At 35.0% G+C, this 23,104-nt stretch overlaps 1 protein-coding gene across 2 annotated transcripts in view; it reads right to left on the bottom strand.

The window, feature by feature from the left end:
• Nucleotides 1–23,104, bottom strand: part of FSTL5 (follistatin like 5) — a 333,775-nt gene that overhangs the window by 296,137 nt on the left and 14,534 nt on the right. For both annotated transcript variants that reach the window (XM_074866563.1, XM_074866564.1), the window contains exon 2: nucleotides 9,184–9,322. In XM_074866563.1, the coding sequence (XP_074722664.1) occupies nucleotides 9,184–9,306 (123 nt within the window). In that variant the 5' untranslated portion in view covers nucleotides 9,307–9,322. The remainder of the gene's footprint in view (nucleotides 1–9,183; nucleotides 9,323–23,104) is intronic.

Here is a 23,104-nt window from a genome sequence, read left to right as displayed (position 1 = left end):
TTACATGATCCCACCAACAAATATACAAGAGGAAGAGTGAAAATAAGATGTCACTTTCTTACTGATATTTTGCTTTATAAACAATGGAGATAAAGTCACAGAATTTTCCAGTTACAAAACTCTCAAAAGTTTTGACAGGCTGCTGAAGAAAGCTAAATCAAATATACCTAAACCTAATATACATAAACAGAGATTTATGTTTCTTAACGTAGCTTCTTTGCAAAGCTTTCACATGAAAAAATTTAAGCTGATCAGGAAAACAAACACTAGAGAAATAGTTTACATATTGTGATAGCAAATATTTTTACTGAAAGATAACAAAAGCCATGGTTCATATGAAGTACAGATGGGTTGTTTAACCTGACATCTTGGTAACATGAGATCAGGACAGTTGATACTGTAAAAGCAAAAAAAAAGGTATAGTAGTATTTCATCAAATATGGTTTTATCCAAAAAATACCAGATTTGTGCTCCCACTGCACATCACATTCTCAGTAAAATTATCACAGTTCAAAATTACTACTGAAAAAAATAATTAGGAGAAATTAACCAATGAAGAAGAAAGAGTTAAACTAGTGAGATATCTTCCTAGTGTTAAAAAGAGATAATTTTTTCTGAACTTGTTTTTCTACCATGCAATGTATAGGACTGAAAGTTTAAGAATGTTTTAAAATACAGAAGAAAAGACATGGAGGTAAGACCAAATATTTAGTCAATCTAACTGGAGCCAATTTAAATGGAGTCTAATTGTACACAAATATTGTACTTTAATTTTATACTTAAACTCAATTAACAGTTTTCTTATAAAACATTAGAGCTATATGTCAATGCTGCATTTACTTGGGAACATATCACTGTATAGATACACAGTATACTGATGTTTAAAACAAATGTTTCAAGTACATAATTATTTTCATTTAAAAACAGAATTTAAATAGCTAATTAGAATCAGAAATGTGAAAAATGAACCATAAACCAAGTGGATAGTTATTTAGTTAAAACAATGAGGCTGGGGTACATCTCAGTTTGTCTGCACACCAATAAAGCTATTATACACCATGTTCATTATTTAATAATAATTGCATATTGATTTTTGCATATTATTTTTCACATTATAAGTACTGCCTATGCTACAGGATATGACTTTCATTTTAACAAACCAAGATAATAAAGGTTAATAAAGATAATAAAGTCTACATCTTCTAGGTAATGAAAACAGGTATTAAATCCTTGGGAAAAATGATTGAGAAAAAGAAGCAGTGGAACAGAATAAAACAAAATGTTTGGCTGATGGAAAAAAATTAAAAGAGATTGCATTATATACAGAGTAGTCTTGAGGATCTGAAGAATAAGAGACAGCAAGGAAGTCATGGGAAAAGAGCTGGATCTCATAAACTTATGTATCAACAAGCACTTCAATTATCTGGCCTCTTTCATGATCTTAGAAATTCAAACTGCCCAAATCTGAGCAGGAGCAAAGCATCCCAAGTATTAAACAAAATAAATCTCCTCTGGCTTTGTTTTGCTACTGCTGTGATTGCAGTTTGGGATGATGATTTGCAATTGTAATAGAATATGAAAAAACATCAAGAATCTGAAATGATAGTTGATATAGACTGTGTTTGCATCAACTCCCAAACAGCAGAAAGGCCCAAAACTCATTGCCTTAGCTATTCAGGGGCTAACTGGAAATCTTCCTAGAAAGCAATGTGAGAAGGCCAAGCAGAGTAATGTAGAAGATAATTACACTCCCTCCATATACCACTACTTTTATTCTTTTGTTGCCAAGCTGACATGTGAAATTAAAAAGGCAATGTTAATCAAAATGTAGATAACAAATGTGGATCTCATCATTCCTTAAAATAATTGGGCGAGATTAATCTTTTCCACAGTGGTGATTTTCAGTAACAGGAACACAAAAGATAGGTACAGCAAAAGGTTCAGTGCAATAGTAAAGATGCACCTTTTTCTCTCACTAGCCCCATAGATTTGACTAAAAGTTTACGGCTAGGTGTTGCTAGTGAGTTAGCAACAGAAGCATCATCGGTCAGCTTGAAAGAACAACTTCACGCTTGCCTTAATTCCAGACTTTGACATCCCTCTTTTCCCCCCACAATAAGCAACTAGTTGGAAGGACTATAGAAGAAATTTTACAGAGAGATTTTACAGGCAACTTTCCTAACACTTTTTCAAAAAATGCTTTAAGCATGTAGTAAGAGATAGCAAAAATAGCATGTTTAATTGATATCACCTTATTAATATACAATGATTGTAATGGGACTTAAAAAAATTAGCCATGCCTTTTGAATGCTATTGCCCACAGGAAAAAGCAGATCAGAATGCAGAATGTACTCCCTCTCCCTGAGAAAAGCAAAATAAAATAAAAATTTTCATAAGACTTCTTGACTACAGTTAGACAAATGATTAAGAGGGAAAAAAAAGAAAAAGTGAGTCTTGTTACTTAAATGAAATCCTGGAATTTGCATAAGACATAGATACTGTGTTCAGGGAGCCTCAGAAGGAAGAAAATTCTCTTGTTCCCTTACAGCTGAGAGCAGCATTGACATGCTCAGGAAAAGCTCTGGGTTTAGTCCTCAAAATTCACTGCTCTATCTTACTGCAATGAATTTTTTTACCCTCTCTTTCTAGGACAGAGGATTTTAGAGGATCAAATTTTATGACTTCTCAGATCCTGCAGGCAAACAGACAGATAGATAAACCCTATGAACTATAAACCTCAGGTTTCTTGGAGACCAGACCACACAAGAAAAGCTCAGGTTATTTTTGAATCCTGAAGTACTACTTTCTGTGCATTTCTTTCTTGGCTATGATACCCTAAATGAAAATAAAATCATTGAACACTCAGCCTGTCTGTATCTTACAGGTGTTTCATTATAACACAGAATGTGCTATTACTTGAGGGAGAACATTTTATAACCTTTGGGCAAAAACCTAATTGCAGAACATGTATTCTATGCTTTGTGCTTATACATTCAAATTTGTCTTTAATAGACTGAGAGAGCATGCTTGTGCCACTATATGTTTTTCTCTTGCTTTGTTTCATTCAGTCATGATTGCCTAAGCACTTCTAAACTGGACCTAATTCTAATATAACCTAAACACCTCTAAACTGACCTAATCCTGAGGCCTAAATTAATGAGAATCAGAGCTGAACTGCCTAATTTAACAGCAAACAGCAACAGTAAGAAAGGAGGGAGAGTGAAAAAGGGAAAGAGGAAGGTTTTTCACAATGAGTTAAATATTTTAGTCTGCAGAAATAATAGAAACAGGAGTGACTGCTGCACATCTGACTCAGATCCCATTAGCCCTTTGGTAAAACAAGGCAAAATAAGGATAAGGCTGGAAACAGTTTCAATCAATATGGCAAAAACAGTTGTTAGAAGATATCCACAAAAGCTGTTAAAAACAAAGCATGTCCCCTTTGCTGTACCCTCTGTACCCACCTACTCAGGTGGACAAAATGATCTTTCCTGATTGAAGCTCCTGCCCAGGCCCTGACCGAGGCTCAAGATGAGTCTGAGGCCCAGGCCAAATTCCAAATTTCCTCAACTCTGCCTGCTCTCCTTCACCCAGATTCCCCTGACCATTGCTCTTCCTACCCCCACCCACTCTGCAGAGCCAGGGCTTGCTCTTAGTTAGGCATTACAGCCCTAATGAATGTAATGGTCTTAACTCCTTAAGATCAGAACTGGACCTAAGTAAAAGGTATCCAGGTGACGATACCTTAGCAATCCTCCTTGAGACTGAAAACAAACAACTCTCTACCCATAATGGTATCATTCACAATGAGGCATTGTTGTTAACACTATTCCCTGCTAAACCATGTGAATCACCTGGCTTGCAGAGGCAGGTTGTGTGTGCATGTGTTAGATATGCAGAGTTGGCATGCTCCGGAATATACATACGAATGTACAGGCTATATTCCATATTTTTTAGCCTCTCACAGAGAATCAGAAAACAGTCAGCATTCTCTTGGCTGCCGTCTGCCTGTTTATACCTGGAAATCTCAGAACATACACTTTTTCACTGAAGATATTGCATAAACATTGCTCTCTGTCATAGCCATACAAATTACAAGAAGAATATTCATTAGAATGCTAGAAATACTTCCTAACGATTTCAGGTGGGAACCTAGGTATTAACAAATTGCTTATAATACATCAGCAGGAATGCAAGAAGACTCCTAAATGGAAAGTCCCTTACAAACTTTTTCAGTGTTTTGACAAATGAAGAACCAAGGATTAACTGGCATAACAAGAAATTCACATATAATTCAGACATAGCCTAATATTTTTCAGTGTATCCATGTAAGTGTAAGCTGTGGCAGTTTAACAAGTGAAGCGGACTGAAAATAAATTTTCAGGAGTGATTTGTAATATTCTTTCTCTGTTCTAGTTCAAGCCAACTCATCTCTTCCTGCTTTTGACTATCTTGATATAAATGATGCAGTCAAATGTTTGATCTTATGATGAACTTTATAATTATATAAATATATATAAATAGCTTGGGCCATAATTATAATTTAGGTGTGAACTGCTGCAAGTTCTTAGACCTTTATTTTATAAATTATTGCAGATTTTCTGCTAGAAAATTTCCAGAAAAAAAAACCTGATACTTGAAAGTCAGCAGCTCATCTTAGGTACTTGATATTAAAAATTCCATTGTAATACCAGAGCAGTTCCAACTAATGTATAATAAAGTTAGAAAAGTTCAAAGTGAAAACTTTTCATTAATACAGCATATGATAAATTAGAAAGTATGCTGAAGAATAGTCTGTTAATTCCTACAGATCAAGTTAAACACAAAAAAATACATTTCTACACAGTAAGAAATTGCTGCATATTCAAAGGATATAAAGAACAAAGTTGGGATATTGGCAGTATCCACAGCACTAGATCTAATTTTTGGTTAGTGTCAAAACATGGCAACATCACATACGGTCAGACTGCTCTCACATCGGCCTAGGAAACACTGCAGTTCAGATTCAGAAGTTAGTTATTTATATACTTAAAGCATATTTTACTATCATCCCCTGCACAATTTTAACCCAAAAAAAGTAATATTGGAGACTGAAAACCAGCAGTTTCAGTTGCCAGTGAAAATGCTAGTTTCTTAAAGGCAGCACAATTATCTTCTAAGGAAAAAATGGATGCAGGCTCTCACCCATTGCAGCACTGAAGATTTCTATCAATAATACTAATTCACATACTTATTTCCATCACAGAAGAAGGATATGAGTTCCACACAACTGTGACGTAAGAATTAAATCAGCTATACATTCTATTCCATCTAAAGTAGCATGAGATATTGCCATATAAAGTATCTGTCCTCATATTTAATCTATTATAAATGATCTAACCCCACCCCTACACCCCCCCAAAAAAAATCTGTGGGAACCAAGAACACGGACAATGCCATCTGTGGAGAAGTATAATGATGTATTTGAATATTCCGTTCCTGGAAAAATTTATGTTCATTGTCCTTTATTGAATGCAACATAGGTACACACAGAAACCCAGAAACTCTTGCAGGCAGTCTCTTAACTGGAAGGTTCTCTAATCTCTAAACTGGAGCTTTAGGTAATTTTTTAGACCTCCTTACAGAGCCAGGTGACTCACCTGGCAAAATGTGCTGGGACTTCCTAGTGATCGACCTGCATGGCTTACTTTCCTCTGCAAACCAGGATGTAAGGAACCACACAGCTCTGAATCACATCCCAATATAAACTTACCAAACAACCAAACTACTACCTCCTGGGTCTGAAAATTAGTAAAAAGCTACAGGATAAACATGTGGACATGTGGATAAATGATGTATAAAACAGTTAATAAAACTATTAGTCCTCTGAAACTGATTGAACATTTCAAGTGTCCAGTTATGCAAGTTGGATCATTTGTTGCAGGTAAATGATAAATATAACTCAAGAGAGGTGGATTCATTAACTATGGAAGCTGTAGAGGGGTTTTGGACATTGCGGGGGAAGGTAAGGAACCGTACAATGATAGATAATATCAATGTTTTCCTAAGTAAAGTGATTTCAAAAGGTTTTGAACAACTTATCAACCAAATTTATGCTACAAATACTTGTTATTAAAACATGAAGAACTTCTCACTTTAATTCATCACACATTTTAGTATCAACCTATTAAAGAGGTGGATTGAGGAATAGTGTTTCTTTTTTGCTATTATGATATTTAGATTTTCTAAAAATATTTTTTAAATCTTTTATAAAAGATTTTCTAAAATGTTTCTCTAAAAAGTTTTTCTAAATATCTCTTCAAACCTTTTTAAGTTTCATCAGTAAAATCCCTCAACCATTAACTTGAATATATAAATTGTATTTAAAAATACAATTTTTGTTATTATTAATTATATATTATAAAGTATCACAGAATCACAGAATAGTTGAGGCTGGAAAGGACCTGTGGAGGTCACCTTATCCCACCTCCCTGCTCAAGCACAGTCACCTACAGCAGGTTACCCAGGACCATGTCCAGATGGCTTTTGAATATATGCAAGAATGGAGACTCCATAAGCAATCTGGGTGATTTTTTCCAGCGGTCGGTCACTCTCACAGTAAAAAAGTGTTTGCTTATGTACAAGGTTTTTCCTTGTTTATAAAGTTTTTCCCCTATGCATGCTCTTCTTATATGTTCACATTATTATACATTCAGACTAAATGCCTACTTGTAATTTCTGTGCATAAGGTAGCTGAATTTGTTTATAATCCCTTTTAAACAAAAAAACCTTTATGATATGAATGCCTGTTCTTACCATGAACACAATTATTTTTTCAAGATATTACCTAAGTACCTACATGATTGTTTTTCCCTGCAGTCTGACATTTGGAGTTGCTCTGGTTGGACTACTGTTCAAGTCAGATAAATTCACCTTTACTAGAGCAAAAGTGATTACTCTTTTTCTTTTTTTTTTAAAAAAACTTTGCACTCATAAAATTGCATACATATTGCTTCATCAAAGCAAATATGACTCTGCAGATATTCATTATCATCTTCTGTTTGTAACAAGTATTCTAATCGTGTCGCTTAATCTAAGTACTTGATGTATTGTGTTTGATTGAAGCAGAAAGTCTCCTTTACCATATTATTTATGTTTTGAATATGCGTATCTGTGCCAGAACTGGTTTTAAAAATTGACTTTAGAAAACGTTTGCATTCCATAACACCAAAAGCTGAACTATACCCTAAACCATTTTTTACATCCAGAGATTGCCTAGAAAAAAAACCCACCATATTTACTTTGTTTTTCAGAGCAAATTTTCATATCATATTTTCATTATTCTTTTTCCTTCTTTATATTTTTTTTCTAACATCGATTTTGTTTCCCTTTAAGATTTATCTTCTTTTAAAAATACAAAATCTATTTACAGGATGTGTCGTTTGCTTCTGTTCTGTAGGTATGCATACTTTTATATGTTTTTCAAAAATATATAAGGAATGAAAAATAGAGGAAAAGTCTCTCTACCTTTCATGTGTAAATATATGTGTATGTGGACACAGGCATATGTATGTGTGTGATTCTCTCAATACTAAACTTGAAATGTTTATGACAGCCTACTTCAAGTGTCATACAAGAGTTCTTAGAGGATTAAAAGTATTATTAAGGAACAGCAACATATTATTATTTCATAATTATTAAATGTCAGGGACTATCTAAATCTCAGGAATGATGTTTACTATACCTCATGTTCTCACATTCTTCATGGTTTTGCTTTGAGGTTTTCCTGTACATGTGATTTCTCTCTCACATGGTTCATTTCATGGTTTCATCACTAGTCTCATTCCTTCTAGATTACAAAGCATTTTTCTTGTGCTATTTTGTTGTATTTTGTTTAAAGCTATCAAATGGAAGTAAACTGACAAGGCAAATTTTCTGATTTTGCAAAATACTTGGAGTAAATGCCTGCATGCTTATGCAGTTACGTATTTACTTGACTGGGGCTTGATGCATTCTTTACTCTTAATTGAACAACATTTTCTATAGGATGCACAATTTTATAATGAAATTTAAATTTTATTATTTTATTTTCCATCTGTTAGAAACTTTCAATATTTAACCTACACAGTATACAATAATCGGCTAATAGGTAAATATTTCACTCATTTGAAAACTCAGTTATCAATTCCTTCTTCTTATATGCTGAGATAGAATCACCTGATACTGGATCATTTTTTTCAAACTGAGGACCAAGAAGAAATAGCTTTCATATTTTTTAAAATGTATTGAGAAATTAAATTAACCAGATCTTGAAACATGAATGGAAACTAACATTTAGAGTTTCTGGCTATAATTCAGACCTCCTAGTTGAAACACACAGATTCAGAAGAAGGGGGAAAAGAAGTCTTTTTATCATCTTTGTTGGCCTGATTATAGACCAACAGATGTTGCTCCCATGACTACCTTGCGAAGAAGAAACTAGTAAATTGATCAGATCTACGCTAGCTTCAGACAGCCCATGGAGATATTACAGTCCTTTTCCTTGTTTTACAGAACCACCACAGCAGCTTCCTTTGTAGTTACCAGAAGAAGAGCAAGATTTGTTAGCTGAGAACTATTTTGGGAATCCTGAATTCATGACAAAGGTGTGGCAGGTGGGCAAAATTTGAATAGCATATAGTGCTTGAAGCTGGGAAACCCAGTATCTCAGGAAAAATCTGCATTATGCCATGGTTCAAAACTCCTAAATTCAGCAACCACTGTGAACATCTACCTCATGCAGACAAGTTTTTGTTGATCAGTTAACTTCAACACCATATTTCTTTGACAGGCATTTCCCCTGGTTGCTGCTTGGTCTGAAATCCAGTGAGTACTGGGACAAGTTGTTGCCTTAAGCAGATGCTGACAGTTGCTTTAAGAGAGAACCTCTCCTGGCTGTCTCTCTTATTTTCTGTCGATATACATAATCTCTAGTTTGTGAAACTAGAACAGAGTTTAGCTCACTATCTTTGAAAGATTTCTGGGCTTTCAAATCAAAACAGCTCCTGTTTACTTGTCAAATACAGTCTATATTTTTGCAGGTGTTGTTACTGAAAAAGTTAATTTCTGAACATTATTCCAATAAACACAAACAAGACAAGGCTGGCGTGTGATTTATCCCTTGATCATGAAAGAAAAGCCAGAATGCTAGAGAATAATCTGTACCTTGTGGCGTAATCTTACTAGGGGCTGATAGGGCCTAAAGTCATATCCTTCCTTCGCTGGCCACGCATCTGCTCCCAGCAAAATGCATCCAAGAAGTAAAACAGTTGACCACCACATAAACATCTTTACAGGTCTGTTCCTGTCAAAATAAAATGTAAAAGTTCAGTGACAGACTGCAATATTACTTTCGCACAAGTCATATAATAAAAGTTTAAAATACTGATATACCATTTGTGGACTTGAATAAATATAGCAAAAATAGAGTAATCTATCTGGCACAACAGCAAAAAGAAAAAGAAAAAAAAAAAAAAAAGGTAGCAGTATTTGGGACAACAATATGAATTCAGTTGTGCTGAACTGAACATTTTCTTATCACTATTCAATACTCATATGAGATTCACTGAGGAAACAACCAAGAAAAGCCTCAGAAAAGACAGGACATAATAGAAAAGCAGTGGTGAAAAATTTAACACTGTTTTTCTCAAATGAAGGAAAAAAGATGACCATCAATGACAGGTTCATCAACTTTTTCTTTTAAATACAGTCTACTGTGATGCACTGTTCACAACCTAACAGTGTAAAATATCTAGCATATGTCTATTATTATCTTTATCTTACCAGCACTGAAGTCTAAAATGTAAGCAAAGCACTGTATTTTCTGCCAATATTCTGGAGAAACTTTTAAATTGCATTATTGAAATTATGTATAGTCTAAAAGCATTATTGCATATGTCAGCGTTATAGGAATATTTCCAGTCTCCCCATATCCTGCCCCAGAATTCACTGCAAACAAGTGCAAAATTTAGGGTAGATTATTTGAAAAACTTGTCTTTGATTGGTTCGGGTTTTTGGTTGTTTCTGTTTCAGAATCCCACAAGTCATATTGCAGATAACCTGAACTGGCAACGCACTACCATTGTAAATGCACAAGTGTTCTATCTCGTTAGAAACAAAATTGCAAATGACATCTTTAAGAACTGTTAGGTCACAGGACACTTCAGGAAACTACGTAAATAATTTTGTCTTAGTACTAATTACATTTCGTGAATGTTGTTTTTCTTCAGAAATAGCTGTTTCAAACGCTGTTGTTGGTACAGTTTTGTACATACGTATTGCTTCATACTTGTCTAATGCTGTTTTATGATTAGCAAGAAAAATATTGTCAACCCAGAGGAGATTTTGCAATAATCCTTAACGGATATTTCATAACATTGTAACATATTGTCTTTTACTGTGAGTTCAGAAGGGGTTCAATAACTATTATTTTCATTCCCCTTGTTGAAATTTCTGTAGAGAACACTAAAAATCACCAATTTCAAACTTATGAAACTTCATTATTATGATGCACTGAAAACTGAAAGAAATACTATTTACATCCAATTTTTCTTATTATGCAAAGCTTAAAATTGCAGACTGCTTACACATGTATCACCTTCATAAATCGAAATGTTACATAAAAAAATAAGGAAGGGGAAGGACAGGGCCACTCTTAATACTTGATGCAACCTTTTATTTCATGGAAAGAGAAATTAGCAGAAGGATACTCACCTATTTGCAATTTTAATATTAAACTAGAATGAAATGAACAGTTTCAGACTTTCTTAAAGCTACATTTTAACAGTAAAAACCAATATCTCTCTGGTAGATTGCCTACAATATGGTATGCATACAATTAGGCACAACTACAGATCTTGCCCACGTCATCTGCACCCTGTCCATAAATCTGTCATCCTGCAGTCATTGTAACAACCTAGTTTGTGCTGACTTCCATGTTCTGATATATTTTAAACCTGGTTATTCAAAAAATTTCTTTCTATTCAAATGGACAAAAAATTTGTTCTTTCCAGACAAAACTAGACTGGTTTGATGAGCTAGTCCTACATTATCTACCTACAATGATACATTAAGTTATGACCTATTAGAACTAAAATTAGGATATTAGATACTAATATTATAAAGTGAGATAGATACACAACAACCTGGAAGAATGCATAGAACTGTTTCTAATGTTAAAGGCCTTGACAAACTTAAGATCTGAAGTTTATAAGGAAATCATTGCAGGAGATTCTGAAAAAATCATATACAATTTGTGTCAGAGCTCCTTTTGACCGGACAAAGACATTATAACTTCATAAAGATAAGATCAGAACTATGGAAGGCCTATAACAATCATTCTCACAGATTTTATAGATACATATGGCATGAGAGTTTCCTTATACGGTTCCTAATGGTGCTACAAATGTGCATTTCATAAGTGGTTACAGTACCTATTAGAGACATTTGATATTTATTATTGATATTCAGCACCTGTGTTGAAATTTTCATGATAAACAGACAACACAGTATACTGATCCTCATCACTTTGAGACATGCAAGTCATTCCATTTAGTCTATATTATTTAGTCCTGATGGGACAGAGAGGAACAACTTCTATGCAAGGTGATTTATGCATGACTATTTATTATTTTTTTCCCTTTCTACCTGGCTTCTAATGCACTTACCTGCTAATGTAGAAAACTCTGATAAGAATGAGGGTATACATGAATAAGTCCAAAATATTGTAAGTGTACCCTAAAAGTCCAGAGTGGGTACAGAATGTGAAAGTCTTGCTTAACATTTCCTTTTTTATAGGAAATCAGCTGAGCATAAAATGTAAACAAATGGGGGGATCACTTATTATCCTGTATCATTCACGGTCATGCTCCTGACAATACTGTTAAATAAACTGTGGTTTTGACTCCTATCAGTCTTCATATAGCAGTAGTCCTCACAGTCCCTCGAAGGCAGGGACTACATAAAATTAATTCCTGTGGAGATATCAAAGGTATTGAATGGACTCTAGCCTTACCTCTATTCACAGGCTTAGTAATGGATCCTGGATAAGTCTGCTTACCTTCTTCAGGGACCAGTCTATCAAACTTGGTAAAACCACTTAAAGGTTGCATTCTCATTCCAGCTGACTCTTACCAGCCTGCCTAGCTTTCACACTTTTAACTCAAACTCAAATTTGAGATTAATATACCATACTACTTTGACACCACCTATCTTTTATTCAACCAAACCCAATCTCATTCTGGGTCTCCCTATTAATCAAATTTAAGATTTCTTCTCATTTATCACTGTTTAATTCCACCAGTTCCCACATTCCGTACATTTTTCTAGCTTTCCTAATATACATAGCAGTATGTATAATAATGTATTAAGCAGTGAATTAGTTGAAACAAAGACAACAAACTTTATTACAGAGAGATATTTTATGTAAGTAATTTAAAGCTTGTTCTTTTACACCTGTTCAGTAACTGGATATTAAAGTGATGATAGAAAGTGACACAGTGAAAAAGTTTTCTTGGATTTCCCTCATACTTCTACCAAAACAGAACTGCTAATCAGATATTCTGGTAGACCTCTACTGGGGGGTTATTGCAACAAATCGAGCTCACTGACTTGAAACACTGGAAAAGATTATTTCAGAACTCTGAGTATTCAAGTGTGTACCAGAATGGCATTTCCTTCACTGCCTTTGTGTTAGTTCTCAGTATTACCGTTATTGGAACAATAAGTCCATTACAAGGGGAAGAAAAAAAAAAAGAAAGAAAAAGATGAAATAAGGAAAATCAGAATCTTGACTTTTAATGTCAAAGAAAGCAACCCTTTATTTGTGTTTGTTGAAAAAAAAAGGTTTTGAAAATAGTTTATTGTTGACTTTCATGGTCAGAATCAGATTAGTTTAGCAGTTATGCATGCTAAAACTAGCTATACACAGTTGAACCTTTGTCCCCTTTGTGCACTTGTGAAATATCTCTCCGTACAATGAAAATTAGGTTGGGGAACAGTCATTTCACAGAAGACGTTAAGGCCAGCCACATTCCACCACCCTCCCATCTAAACTGCATATATTTTAGCCTCATATGGTGTAAAAGAATAGAGTCCTTATAGTTTTGAAAATCATTTGACCTTGAAAGGCTTCTCCTTTGTACTTGTCCAAAAGAAGAGAAAATTATTATATGCTCAGTTTTTTACTTCATTGCCTGTTACTTGGATGAACACTTGAAACGTAAATTAAAGAAGTCAGCTTTTTGGACAGATGAGACCTAAAATCCCCAAAGTATTTTGGGTGTCTACAGTTATTATTTGCCTTTTCAGAAATAAAAAATCAATTTTTTTCAAAGTATCATAAATTTTCTATTGAATTTATTGCACAACTTAATTGGCTTTTAATTAACAACTACTACCAAAACCACAGTTCTCCTTAAAACAATGCTATTATTAAGTCTTTATTTTAAGAAAAATTGTGATCTGTCCTTAAAACCTTACACTGTTAAAGAGTTGAATTAAAGAGAAGGACTAAAAATACAGAGCCCTTGAGTACAAGCAACTTAGTCTTTTGTATTTTTCTGCTAACACTGTTTGGAAAAGTGGGAAAAAGAGTTCTACTTTAATCTCCCAGACAACATATGTATTTCTGAGAACTCTGGAAGGGACGGTGGGTATGGTGTGTGTGCCTTAATCAAAGATGAGTAAGGCATTAATCTCCCTTTCTGTTTCTCAGGGGACTTGCCACAGCCTGAAACTTAGGATCTGAATTAAGCAGCTGCACAGCCAGAGAAGACAGGGAAGAGACCAGCTTTGAAAGAGACATTCCAAGAAATAAGCAAGTGTTATTCAATTCTATTAGACAATTTCAGTGAAATGTTATTGAACAGATATTTTTCTTCTTGGGTTTGTCACATCACTGAGGCATCACCCAGAAAGCTTTGTAGTGAATTTCTTATGCTGTGAAAGTTGTGCAATCAGATTGTCAGGCAGATACATTCCTGACCTTTACCATTTTTTCCAGTGATGTGTTTGTTCATGCAACATACTTAAGTAAATATAAACTCCACATAATATAGTACAGCTCTTACATACCTGTAGGGATTTCAAGACAAGATAAGAATTTACATGTTTTTTAATATCATTATGAATAGTCTGCCACTTTCTAGAGATCTCAGTTGAGTATCATCTCACATCTTTTGGTCTTCTGAAATTATTTAAGTTATTTCTAAGGCCTTGCAGAAATAAGAAATAGTTCCACCCCATATTTTCACCATTCTAATGTTTAAAAGTTCTTTATCCTGTAGTTTATTTTACTTTTTCACCTACTTCACCAGGGACTGTCATTGAGCAGCTATTAATCAAAGTGTACCTTATATTTCCGGAAACCATGCTCCAATTCTTTATTTGCACTAAGCACTAATGTGATACTTAAGAGAAGCAAATACTGTTTACTAGCTACTTATTATTAAATTGGTGGCCAACTGTAGATGCTTAAAGGATAAGTAAAGAAACAGTGAGAGGACAGACAAGTTAGTATATTCCCCCCAAGTTCATTTACTCCCTGAGCTAGAAAGTGCAGCTAGCCATTTTGTCTAATACCCACTGATGGACTTCAGCTCCTTAAGTTTGTCTGCTTCTTTTTTTTGTTTATGTATATTTTTATTTCCATAACATTTTGTGGGTATGAAATGTTGCTTCTTTACATTCATATAACCATGTTTGGAAATCTGATGAGTTTGTTTATTTTGTTTACTCATTCTTCAAACAGAGACCAACCTGTACCTCCGGGTTTTCCCGTTTCTTTCTCTGTACGTTCCTCACTGTATTATATTTTTTTAAGGAATTTAACCAGAGGCTAATACATGGATGCACCAAGCACTTCGATAGCAGAATATTTTCCTTGTCATTCTATAGTCATTTCCTAATAATTCTCATACTCTAAAATATTTTAATATACATATAATTTCTGATATGAATTATAATAACCTATATTTTGTAATTTGTTCTATCCATTTATATATCTGTAATAAAATATAGAAATTAAATAATTTATAATATAAAATATAGGTTAAAATAGAGAGAGAAATAAAAAATATTCCAGCACATCTTTTAGTATATATATGATTTGCCTGCCACTAAACACTCACATGAAATTCTCAGACAACTATTAACAGTAACTCCCATATCTTATGTCCTGTGAATGCAAACCACTAATTTACAGTTATTCATTGCATATAAATAATTCAGGGAGGGTTGCCTCATTGCATGCAAATAATTAGCATGCTGGGGGTTTTCCTCATGTGCGTTAATTCTCTTATTAAAAATTAGTTTCACCTGCTATTTTATTATTAAACTGATCTATATGGTGGGATTCTTCTGCATTGTCCTCTATCAGCCTTAGATTTTCCTTAAAAGCTGAGAAGGGATAGAGTGAAGGATGCGGAACAGTTAATGGTTATTCCTTATTTCTCACTGTACAGTAAGTTCTTCAGTATCAACTTTAGATTTTCCTTCCTGATTCTCAGAAAGCTCTGTCATCTTACTTTTTAGACCATTTCCAGAGCATTCATGAATCTGATGTGGTTTTCTCACTATTGACTTCTCTCCATTTCACTTACTTCTGAAACTTTTTGATAAATTATTATCCGTAAGAGGATTCTTTTATTCTGTCACAAGTTTGTTCCTTAAAAGCCCTTGGGTGAGGAACACTGCTGGGAGAGCTGTACCTTCTAAACTGGCAGATGGAATACCTTAAGGCATCTCACTTGCCTCATTTAGGTAAGGGAATGGAGACCATAAGGTCATTTCTCAAGCAAGTAACCTGTTCTGCCCCACATAATTTGTAATTTGTGTTACTGTTCTAACAGTTGAAACCAGAATCATAAAGAATAAAGATTTCTACTAAGTTTTCTAAGTTTTCTACTGAAACTTATGAAGCATGAGTTTGAAATATTTTATTTTATTAAAGAAAATTCTACCTGGTAAAATTCTACTTGGTATACACTCTTGATTAAAAATGCAGTCAATGAATATATTTAGTACAATGCAATCAAACACAGTTTAGTCTGCTCAGCAGAGCAACTGGGGCTAATCTTCTAGTCTTGAAACTTTCAGACTGTCTCAGAAGTGGTTTATGCTGCAAGATGCTCAGTTATAGTTAAATCGCTATTTTACTTATTAAAAAAGAGCAAAATACCATAAAATTATATATTGCCTCTTCACTTAGCTTAGCATATTGATTTTACAGCATTAAACTCTTTGTGTTTCCAAATCTGGTAGTTGATGCTGAATAATCTCCAATATTTCTACTGCACTCCAACCTTCAAATAGTGTGAATAATGGGGATAGGATTCAAACACACATCCAGATTCTGAGCCAGACAGTCTTACATGAACCAAATATTCAACCTCTTTGAATTTTAGCTATCACTAGTAAATTCAGCGTACGTTATTCTGTACGGAAAGGCACATTAGACTGATACATATCAGGACTTGTACATTATACTTCAATATGCATATGCACAAATTACAGATATTTACGGTATCGGTGCGTGATGCACATTGCCTGCTTTATCTTAACACTAATGACAGTATTACACTCAGTAAGAAAGGAAAAGCTGCTCTGAAAATAATTGGTTCATTTACTCAGCTCTTAATCCACTAGCAACAACAAAATTTTGGTGGTGAGGGAAAATATTGCTTATCTACTTTTATTTCCATAGAGCGTGTGTGAAAAGTATTATAGGAATTAATCCAAATATTTTTTCATTGCTTTTTTTTTTTAAAGCAAAGAAAACTACGTGAAAAGTTCACAGAATTGCCAGTTATCCCTGTTGATGAGCTAGTCATCCCTGAGTTGGAGACAATTTCTTCCACTTATTGAGAAAATGCAATGCAAACCTCTATCTCCTTTTTCTCTCCTGCTAGTACTTTTCACCCTTGTAATTTCAACATTTTGTGGAAAACAAACAAAATCCCAGTTTTGATGCCTTTCTAATGAATATCTAATAATGATAAATATATTCTAGAATGCTTCCTCTCAGAGTTTATTATGCTTGCTAAATCTTCTCAGCAGTTCATGGGTAATGTAAATTTTGTTCTCTGCCTGAATCTTCCTTTGGAATTGTTGGACTAGGAGAGCTGTTGCTATTCTGAGAGTTTAGCAAATATATACTAAACACAATTTTACCTCTCCCCATGCTGTAATCTCCACAAACAGAGAAGAATGAAAAAATATCATATTATACACAGCCAGTTCCAAATGTGATAATGTATTTATACATACAGTGTATTAAAAAAAAAATCTAATTAATGAAAGCTGTCTTAGCCAGAGTTTATGTGAAGAGTGAAAATATATACCTAAACACGAGAATGTCTTATTTTAAAATGTGCATCTACTTAAAATTAAGGCATTTTCCACTCTCAAAGAAATTGTTTTCAATATTCCTCAGCTATTATGCTCTTGTCCTGTTTACTAAATGATGATTAGCCATGATATTTGGCATTAAGAACAGAAACATAATTAATTTGAAAATAAAATTATTCCACCCAAATAAACTGATTTAATCAACTTAATGCACCTACAAATTATAATAAATGAAATCTTAAATACTGGCTAGATCATTGCATTCCCCCTACCTTTAAGAGGCAAGACACATCAGATATTAACCTGACATTATTTAAAAGGTCATTTTCAATGTATCAAGGAGTAGTACTGTATACCCTCAGGGCATGTCAGTTTTTGTCTTTTTACATACTAGTAATCTGAAAAAAATAAGAATAAAATTGTCTATTTTGTGTGGATCAGAAAAAGAGCGTAAGTTCTGTCACCATATTCAATTTTATCAATAGATTTATAATACAGCTACAGTAATAAATATAAACCATGCTTCATTGCCTGTGATTTTGAGGACTTCGCTGTATATACTGATGGATGCAAACACCTACCAAGAAAGAACCTTTCTTAAAATACTTTACCAGTAGGTTTCATGGCAGAAAGGCATCTGCTAACAAGGAATTTTTTTATAAATAGAGATTACTTTATTACATGAGCTTTGAACAAGTAGCCCAAGTTTTAGCCAAAAGTATGTCTTCTCCCATTAGCCTGCCTCTACTGTACCACAGCCTAGGGTCCCCACATCTTCATGCACAGTCTGCATCCTCAGAAACCTCACAACAGATATCTCCAAGCTGGTGTTATTACAGCAAAAACAGGGGTCTTACAAAGTAATCACAGTATCAGATTCTCTCTATGAATGTAGCCATAATTTGTATCTAGCAATACTTGTCCTCATTAAAATGCTATGTGGAAAGCAGATCGCAGTGTTGTGACGGCAGCTCTCATCCCCAGGACTTGATGCCAGCTTTCACGCACAGCACACCTCATGCTGTCATCCTCCAGTTCTCCTCCACAAGTGGCAGCCACACTCTGAACCAGAGTTATTAGGTCACCTTAACTATGTACAGCAGGCTTGGGGCTTGCAACAGCAGAATGCAGAGCTGCCATGGCAGCCAACAGCTCATACATCTGTGTACCAATCTGCTCTGTCTCTCAGCAGCTACTTTATGCAGCTACAGCCACTGACTACGCAGGCACAAGCTCTCCATCCTTCACCTGCTGAATGAGGCTGGCACAGTCATTTTGAACAGCCAGAGATGCTGCTGACAGCTCGTGTGCTGGAACACACAAGCAGAGGAATACATTTTTTTAAAATCTCACGAAAAGCCCTCACCATGCCAGATGAATTCTGCCTCTGCTGACTCCTGTCCATCTCTCCTCACTCCTTTCCTGATTTAAATTGCAAACCTATCATGCTGCACAAGCAGAAGGTGGAGTGCAGACCCTTGTGTTCCTGGTCCTGCATTAGCACACTTGGTCTTTGCCTAGACATTACAAAGATGTCAGGTGGCTCTGAGATGCATCCCCCAGGGCACCTCTGTGGTGAGCAGCCAGCGCAAGGGCCAGGTTTTCCCTGCCTTTCACTGTTAGTGTCTCTCTACCCTCATGCTCCTTCCACTGTCAGGTACTTGTGAATAAAAACAGAAGCTCAAGCAGCAAGTGTCTGCGGGGGGATAAGAGCAAGATGCAACTGCCCAGGGCTTTTCTAGAAGAGTTTCTTTGGATTTGAGCCTAAAGGCTAACAGGTGGTTCTCATGAGCCCAGGCACAAGTGGCCTGAGTGTGACAGGGGCATTTCTGAAAGGCCAAAATGCCTGGAATGAAGATGCAGCAGGGACACTTATTAGGTGAAATCTTTGCTGATAACTTCATGCTCTAATTTAATCTTACCATTTAAACTATATTTATTTAAAGGATGACACCAGATGTCTTCATGTCAGTGACCCAGGTTTCAATGAATTATAATGAAATGAGAAACGACAATTTTAAACCTTTCTTACCATGTTCTTCACATCATCTCACAACTGCAATCTCACAATTTCTCTAATATTACAGAAAGCAGAACAAAATGAGGGTACTATATTTCACGTATCTAAGAGAAGCTTTCTTTAATAGAACTGAGTTGTGCATGTTGATCTATTTTTTTCCTAAAACCTCAGTATCAACCTCAGGAAACTGGTGGTTTTACCATTGACATATACAAGTGCTAGTTTGTGAAAGTTATACTATCAGCAAGTCAGTCTCTTTCTTTCCTCATTAAGAAAGCTTGTTATAGCTGGGTCCTGAATATCCTAGAGGATTAATGTTTATCATGGCAGTATCTGAACCAACAGGAATTCAACTACTTTATGTTTGTGGTGGTTTGACCTTGGCTAAATGCCAGGTACCCACCAAATCATTCTACCACTTCCCCCCCCCCCCCCCCCCTTCCCCCTTTTTTTTTTTTTTTCAAAAGGGCAAAAAAGGGAAAGAAAATAAGATAGAAAAAAAACCAACCCTTGTGGGTAAAACAAAAGCAGTTTTAATCTAAGCAAAGCAAATCAAAGCAAAGGTCCACGTGCAGAAACAAAAAGAAAACAGACTTATTCTCTACTTCCCATCAGCAGGCGCTGTCGGGCCTTCTCAGGAAGCAGGGCTCCAATACGCGTAGTGGTTGCCTCAGAGGACCAAGGGTGACCCCACCCCCTTCCTCCTTTCTCCCAGCTTTATACTGAGCAGACGTCATATGGTCTGGAATATCCCTTTGGTCAGTTCGGGTCAGCTGTCCTTGTTGTGTCCCCTCCCAAGATCTTGCCCACCCCGTCCCACTGTGGGAGGGAAATGTTGGAAAGAGCCTTGGTGCTGTGTAAGCACTACTCAGCAGTAGCCACAACACCAGTGTGCTATCAACACCCTGCCAGCTCCCAACATAAAACACAGCACCATGAGGGCTGCTACAGGGGAAAACCAATTCCGGCTCAGCCAGACCCAGTAAAATGTTATGAAATCAGAGATATAAAATCTGCTGTCTTAGAACACAGGCAAATATTTTGGTACTGTTAACATTTTAAAAAATTTGTAAATTAACACCTAACATACCATTGTGTAACTGTGCTCTGTGCATGCTAGAAAATATAAATATTTTTGTTTTCAAGTTTTTTATTTAGTCTTCTTAAATAAAATACTGTAAACATTAATTAAATGTAAGAAGAAACAAAAGCTGTTGACACTTCCATAGTAAATCAATATTTGAACAAATATGTCATCCTAGAGAAGGCAAAATGGCCACTCAAGATAGAATTTTTTTTTAAACAGGTAAGCTGCTAAATTAAAGACTAAAATTCCTCCATATTCACCATGATGATAATCTGCCATCCCTACTTCTCTCTTTTGTTATTCAAGGAAATTTTGGGTTTTGGTAAAAAATTAGTTACCGACAAAACCACTGTGAGCCTTGGTGTTATTGAACTCCTTGAATGAACGCTAAACCATGATATGCCTACCGTTAATTCAAACTACCACGATAATTTAGAGAATCTCCTTCTATTAAGCAAGTATTCTAGTTAATATTATGATTTTATCCCTTTGTGTCTATGAAACTTGCTCTATTGAAGTTCTTTAGCCAACAGAGATGGGTCCCATTTTTGTTATGCAGTGAAAGGGATTTTTCAGTAGCTCAGCTGGTTTAAAGTGAACCCATGTGGAGATTGTGGCTCAAGACCACAATGAAATGGCAAAGATTGGAATAGACACTTTTGCTTTTTTTACCTCTAATGGGATTTGAAGTAACAAAAAAAAAAAAAATATATAAAGGACCAAAAAAGGAAACTAGGTGCTAAAAACCCAAACATATAAAGAGAGACTGTAGGTAGTTTGGGGCAGGGGAAGTAGTGTTTCGTCAGCCTTTGTAGCATGGGAAGATAGCTAGAGGACATATCGGAGAGAAATGTGATATGGGAAAGTCTATAACATACAAAGTTCCTGCCTCCTTAAACACAGATGAACACTTAAGTGGAATGACATGAATGCACCCTGGTGTGATGGAGCGGAGTATACACAACAGTACAAACACAGATAGGAAATATCAAATCATCAAACTGCAGAGAATAAAGATGCGTGTGGATTGAACAACAGTTCAATCAGTTACCAAAAGGACTGATGAATGTTGCAGCTATCAACTAAACAAGGACTTTTTGGAGCTGAGGGCAGACTGTCCTTATCAGGATTGAACCAAAAATACATTTGCCCTCCAGTGCTCTCCTCCAGTGCCCACGTTAATATAATTAACTCAACTACAGATGAAATCCTGCCCTAATTGAAAACATGAAAACAACTCTAAAATCCATACTTAGTACTTTAGAATTTTACCCTGTTTGTAGGACTTAGTGACAATGAAGTTTCACAAGGATAGAAACAATATTCTAAAATAACTCCATTAACTAAAATTAATTAAATCCAAAGTTGCTTATGATTGTCTTTAAAAATGTTTGTGTCTAATCATACAGAAATATACAAATAAGTGAAAGTGTTCTGTACTTGAATAGCTAAAATAGTTATAGGCGTTTTCTCTTTTTTAAATTAACTGCTGTGGAGTTTTTCGCCTCTCTTTTTTCCTGCTTGCAGTGACTTGTCTCTCTTCTTTACTGCCACAAAGGTCAACTTTCTTCATGAGCTTGAATTCAGCATAGTAAGAAAGAAATACAGGAAATTGCACTTGTTCTGTCAGTCATAAATCTGGCTTGGGTTGCTAGTGCAATGTGTTGTATTCAAGAGCTTTCTTAGATTCATCAATTGGGGAAGTGTCCAGAACCTGTCAGCTTAGCTGCATTCTTTGGGAATACTATGGAAACATGTTTGAAGATGTGTCTTTGACCCCAATTTGAATTGAAACTCTGATGTCTGCTAGACTTGCTGCTTCACTTGGATGTTAAAGTCCAAGTGAATAAAAGAAGGATCTTCTTTACTTATGTAAAATGAAGTGAACAGACTGAGTAGAATGCGAAGCAAATGCATACAGTTCTGAGATTTTACAGACAAAAAAATCCCACTCTGCAGTGTCATATCTGATGAAAAAAGGATTTTTTTGACTGGGACAGCTGACTTGGTCTTTTACATTCTACTATTTATAGTAAATTTATTGCGTCATTATAGATGATATTAATTTTTCATTGAACAACTGCAGCCTTCTTTAAATTTTGCATAGATATTTCTAATAAAATAATGCATTTCTCTTATTGTGTGCTCACAGTCCCATTCATTAGGATCAGAACCTTAATTTCCTGCTATCCTTTACTGCTTTACACTATTTTATAGAGTTTTACTGCATATGATTTTATACTGCTTTAATATATCTACTAAACAAAAGCCTTCCAAATGGATGCTGGAAAGCTGACAGTAAACCAGAAAACCTACAATGTCCTGATGAGCTTGTAACTAAAAGGGATTGTAAAATAAAATTTTTCAATAATTCATTAGCTAACAAAATTTTCATTTCTAAGAAGAATGAAATGGAGATAATACAAAACAAAGTAATGAGCAGACAATATGTGGTGATGAAACAGTGAGCATGTGAAAGGAATGAATTTTGTCTCTCCTCCACCACCACTGTATAATACATTAACAAATTTTTGTGTTCATTTGTTGACAAAAAAAGCAAAAATTTTAAATATTTTATATATATATATTTGTTTTGGAAAGGCAAAAAGGTAAATATCTTCAGTTTTATTTAT

This window comes from Strix uralensis, chromosome 4 (assembly GCF_047716275.1).
Source record: "Strix uralensis isolate ZFMK-TIS-50842 chromosome 4, bStrUra1, whole genome shotgun sequence".
Taxonomy (NCBI): Eukaryota; Metazoa; Chordata; class Aves; order Strigiformes; family Strigidae; genus Strix; species Strix uralensis.
This window is presented reverse-complemented; position numbering and strand designations above follow the sequence as displayed.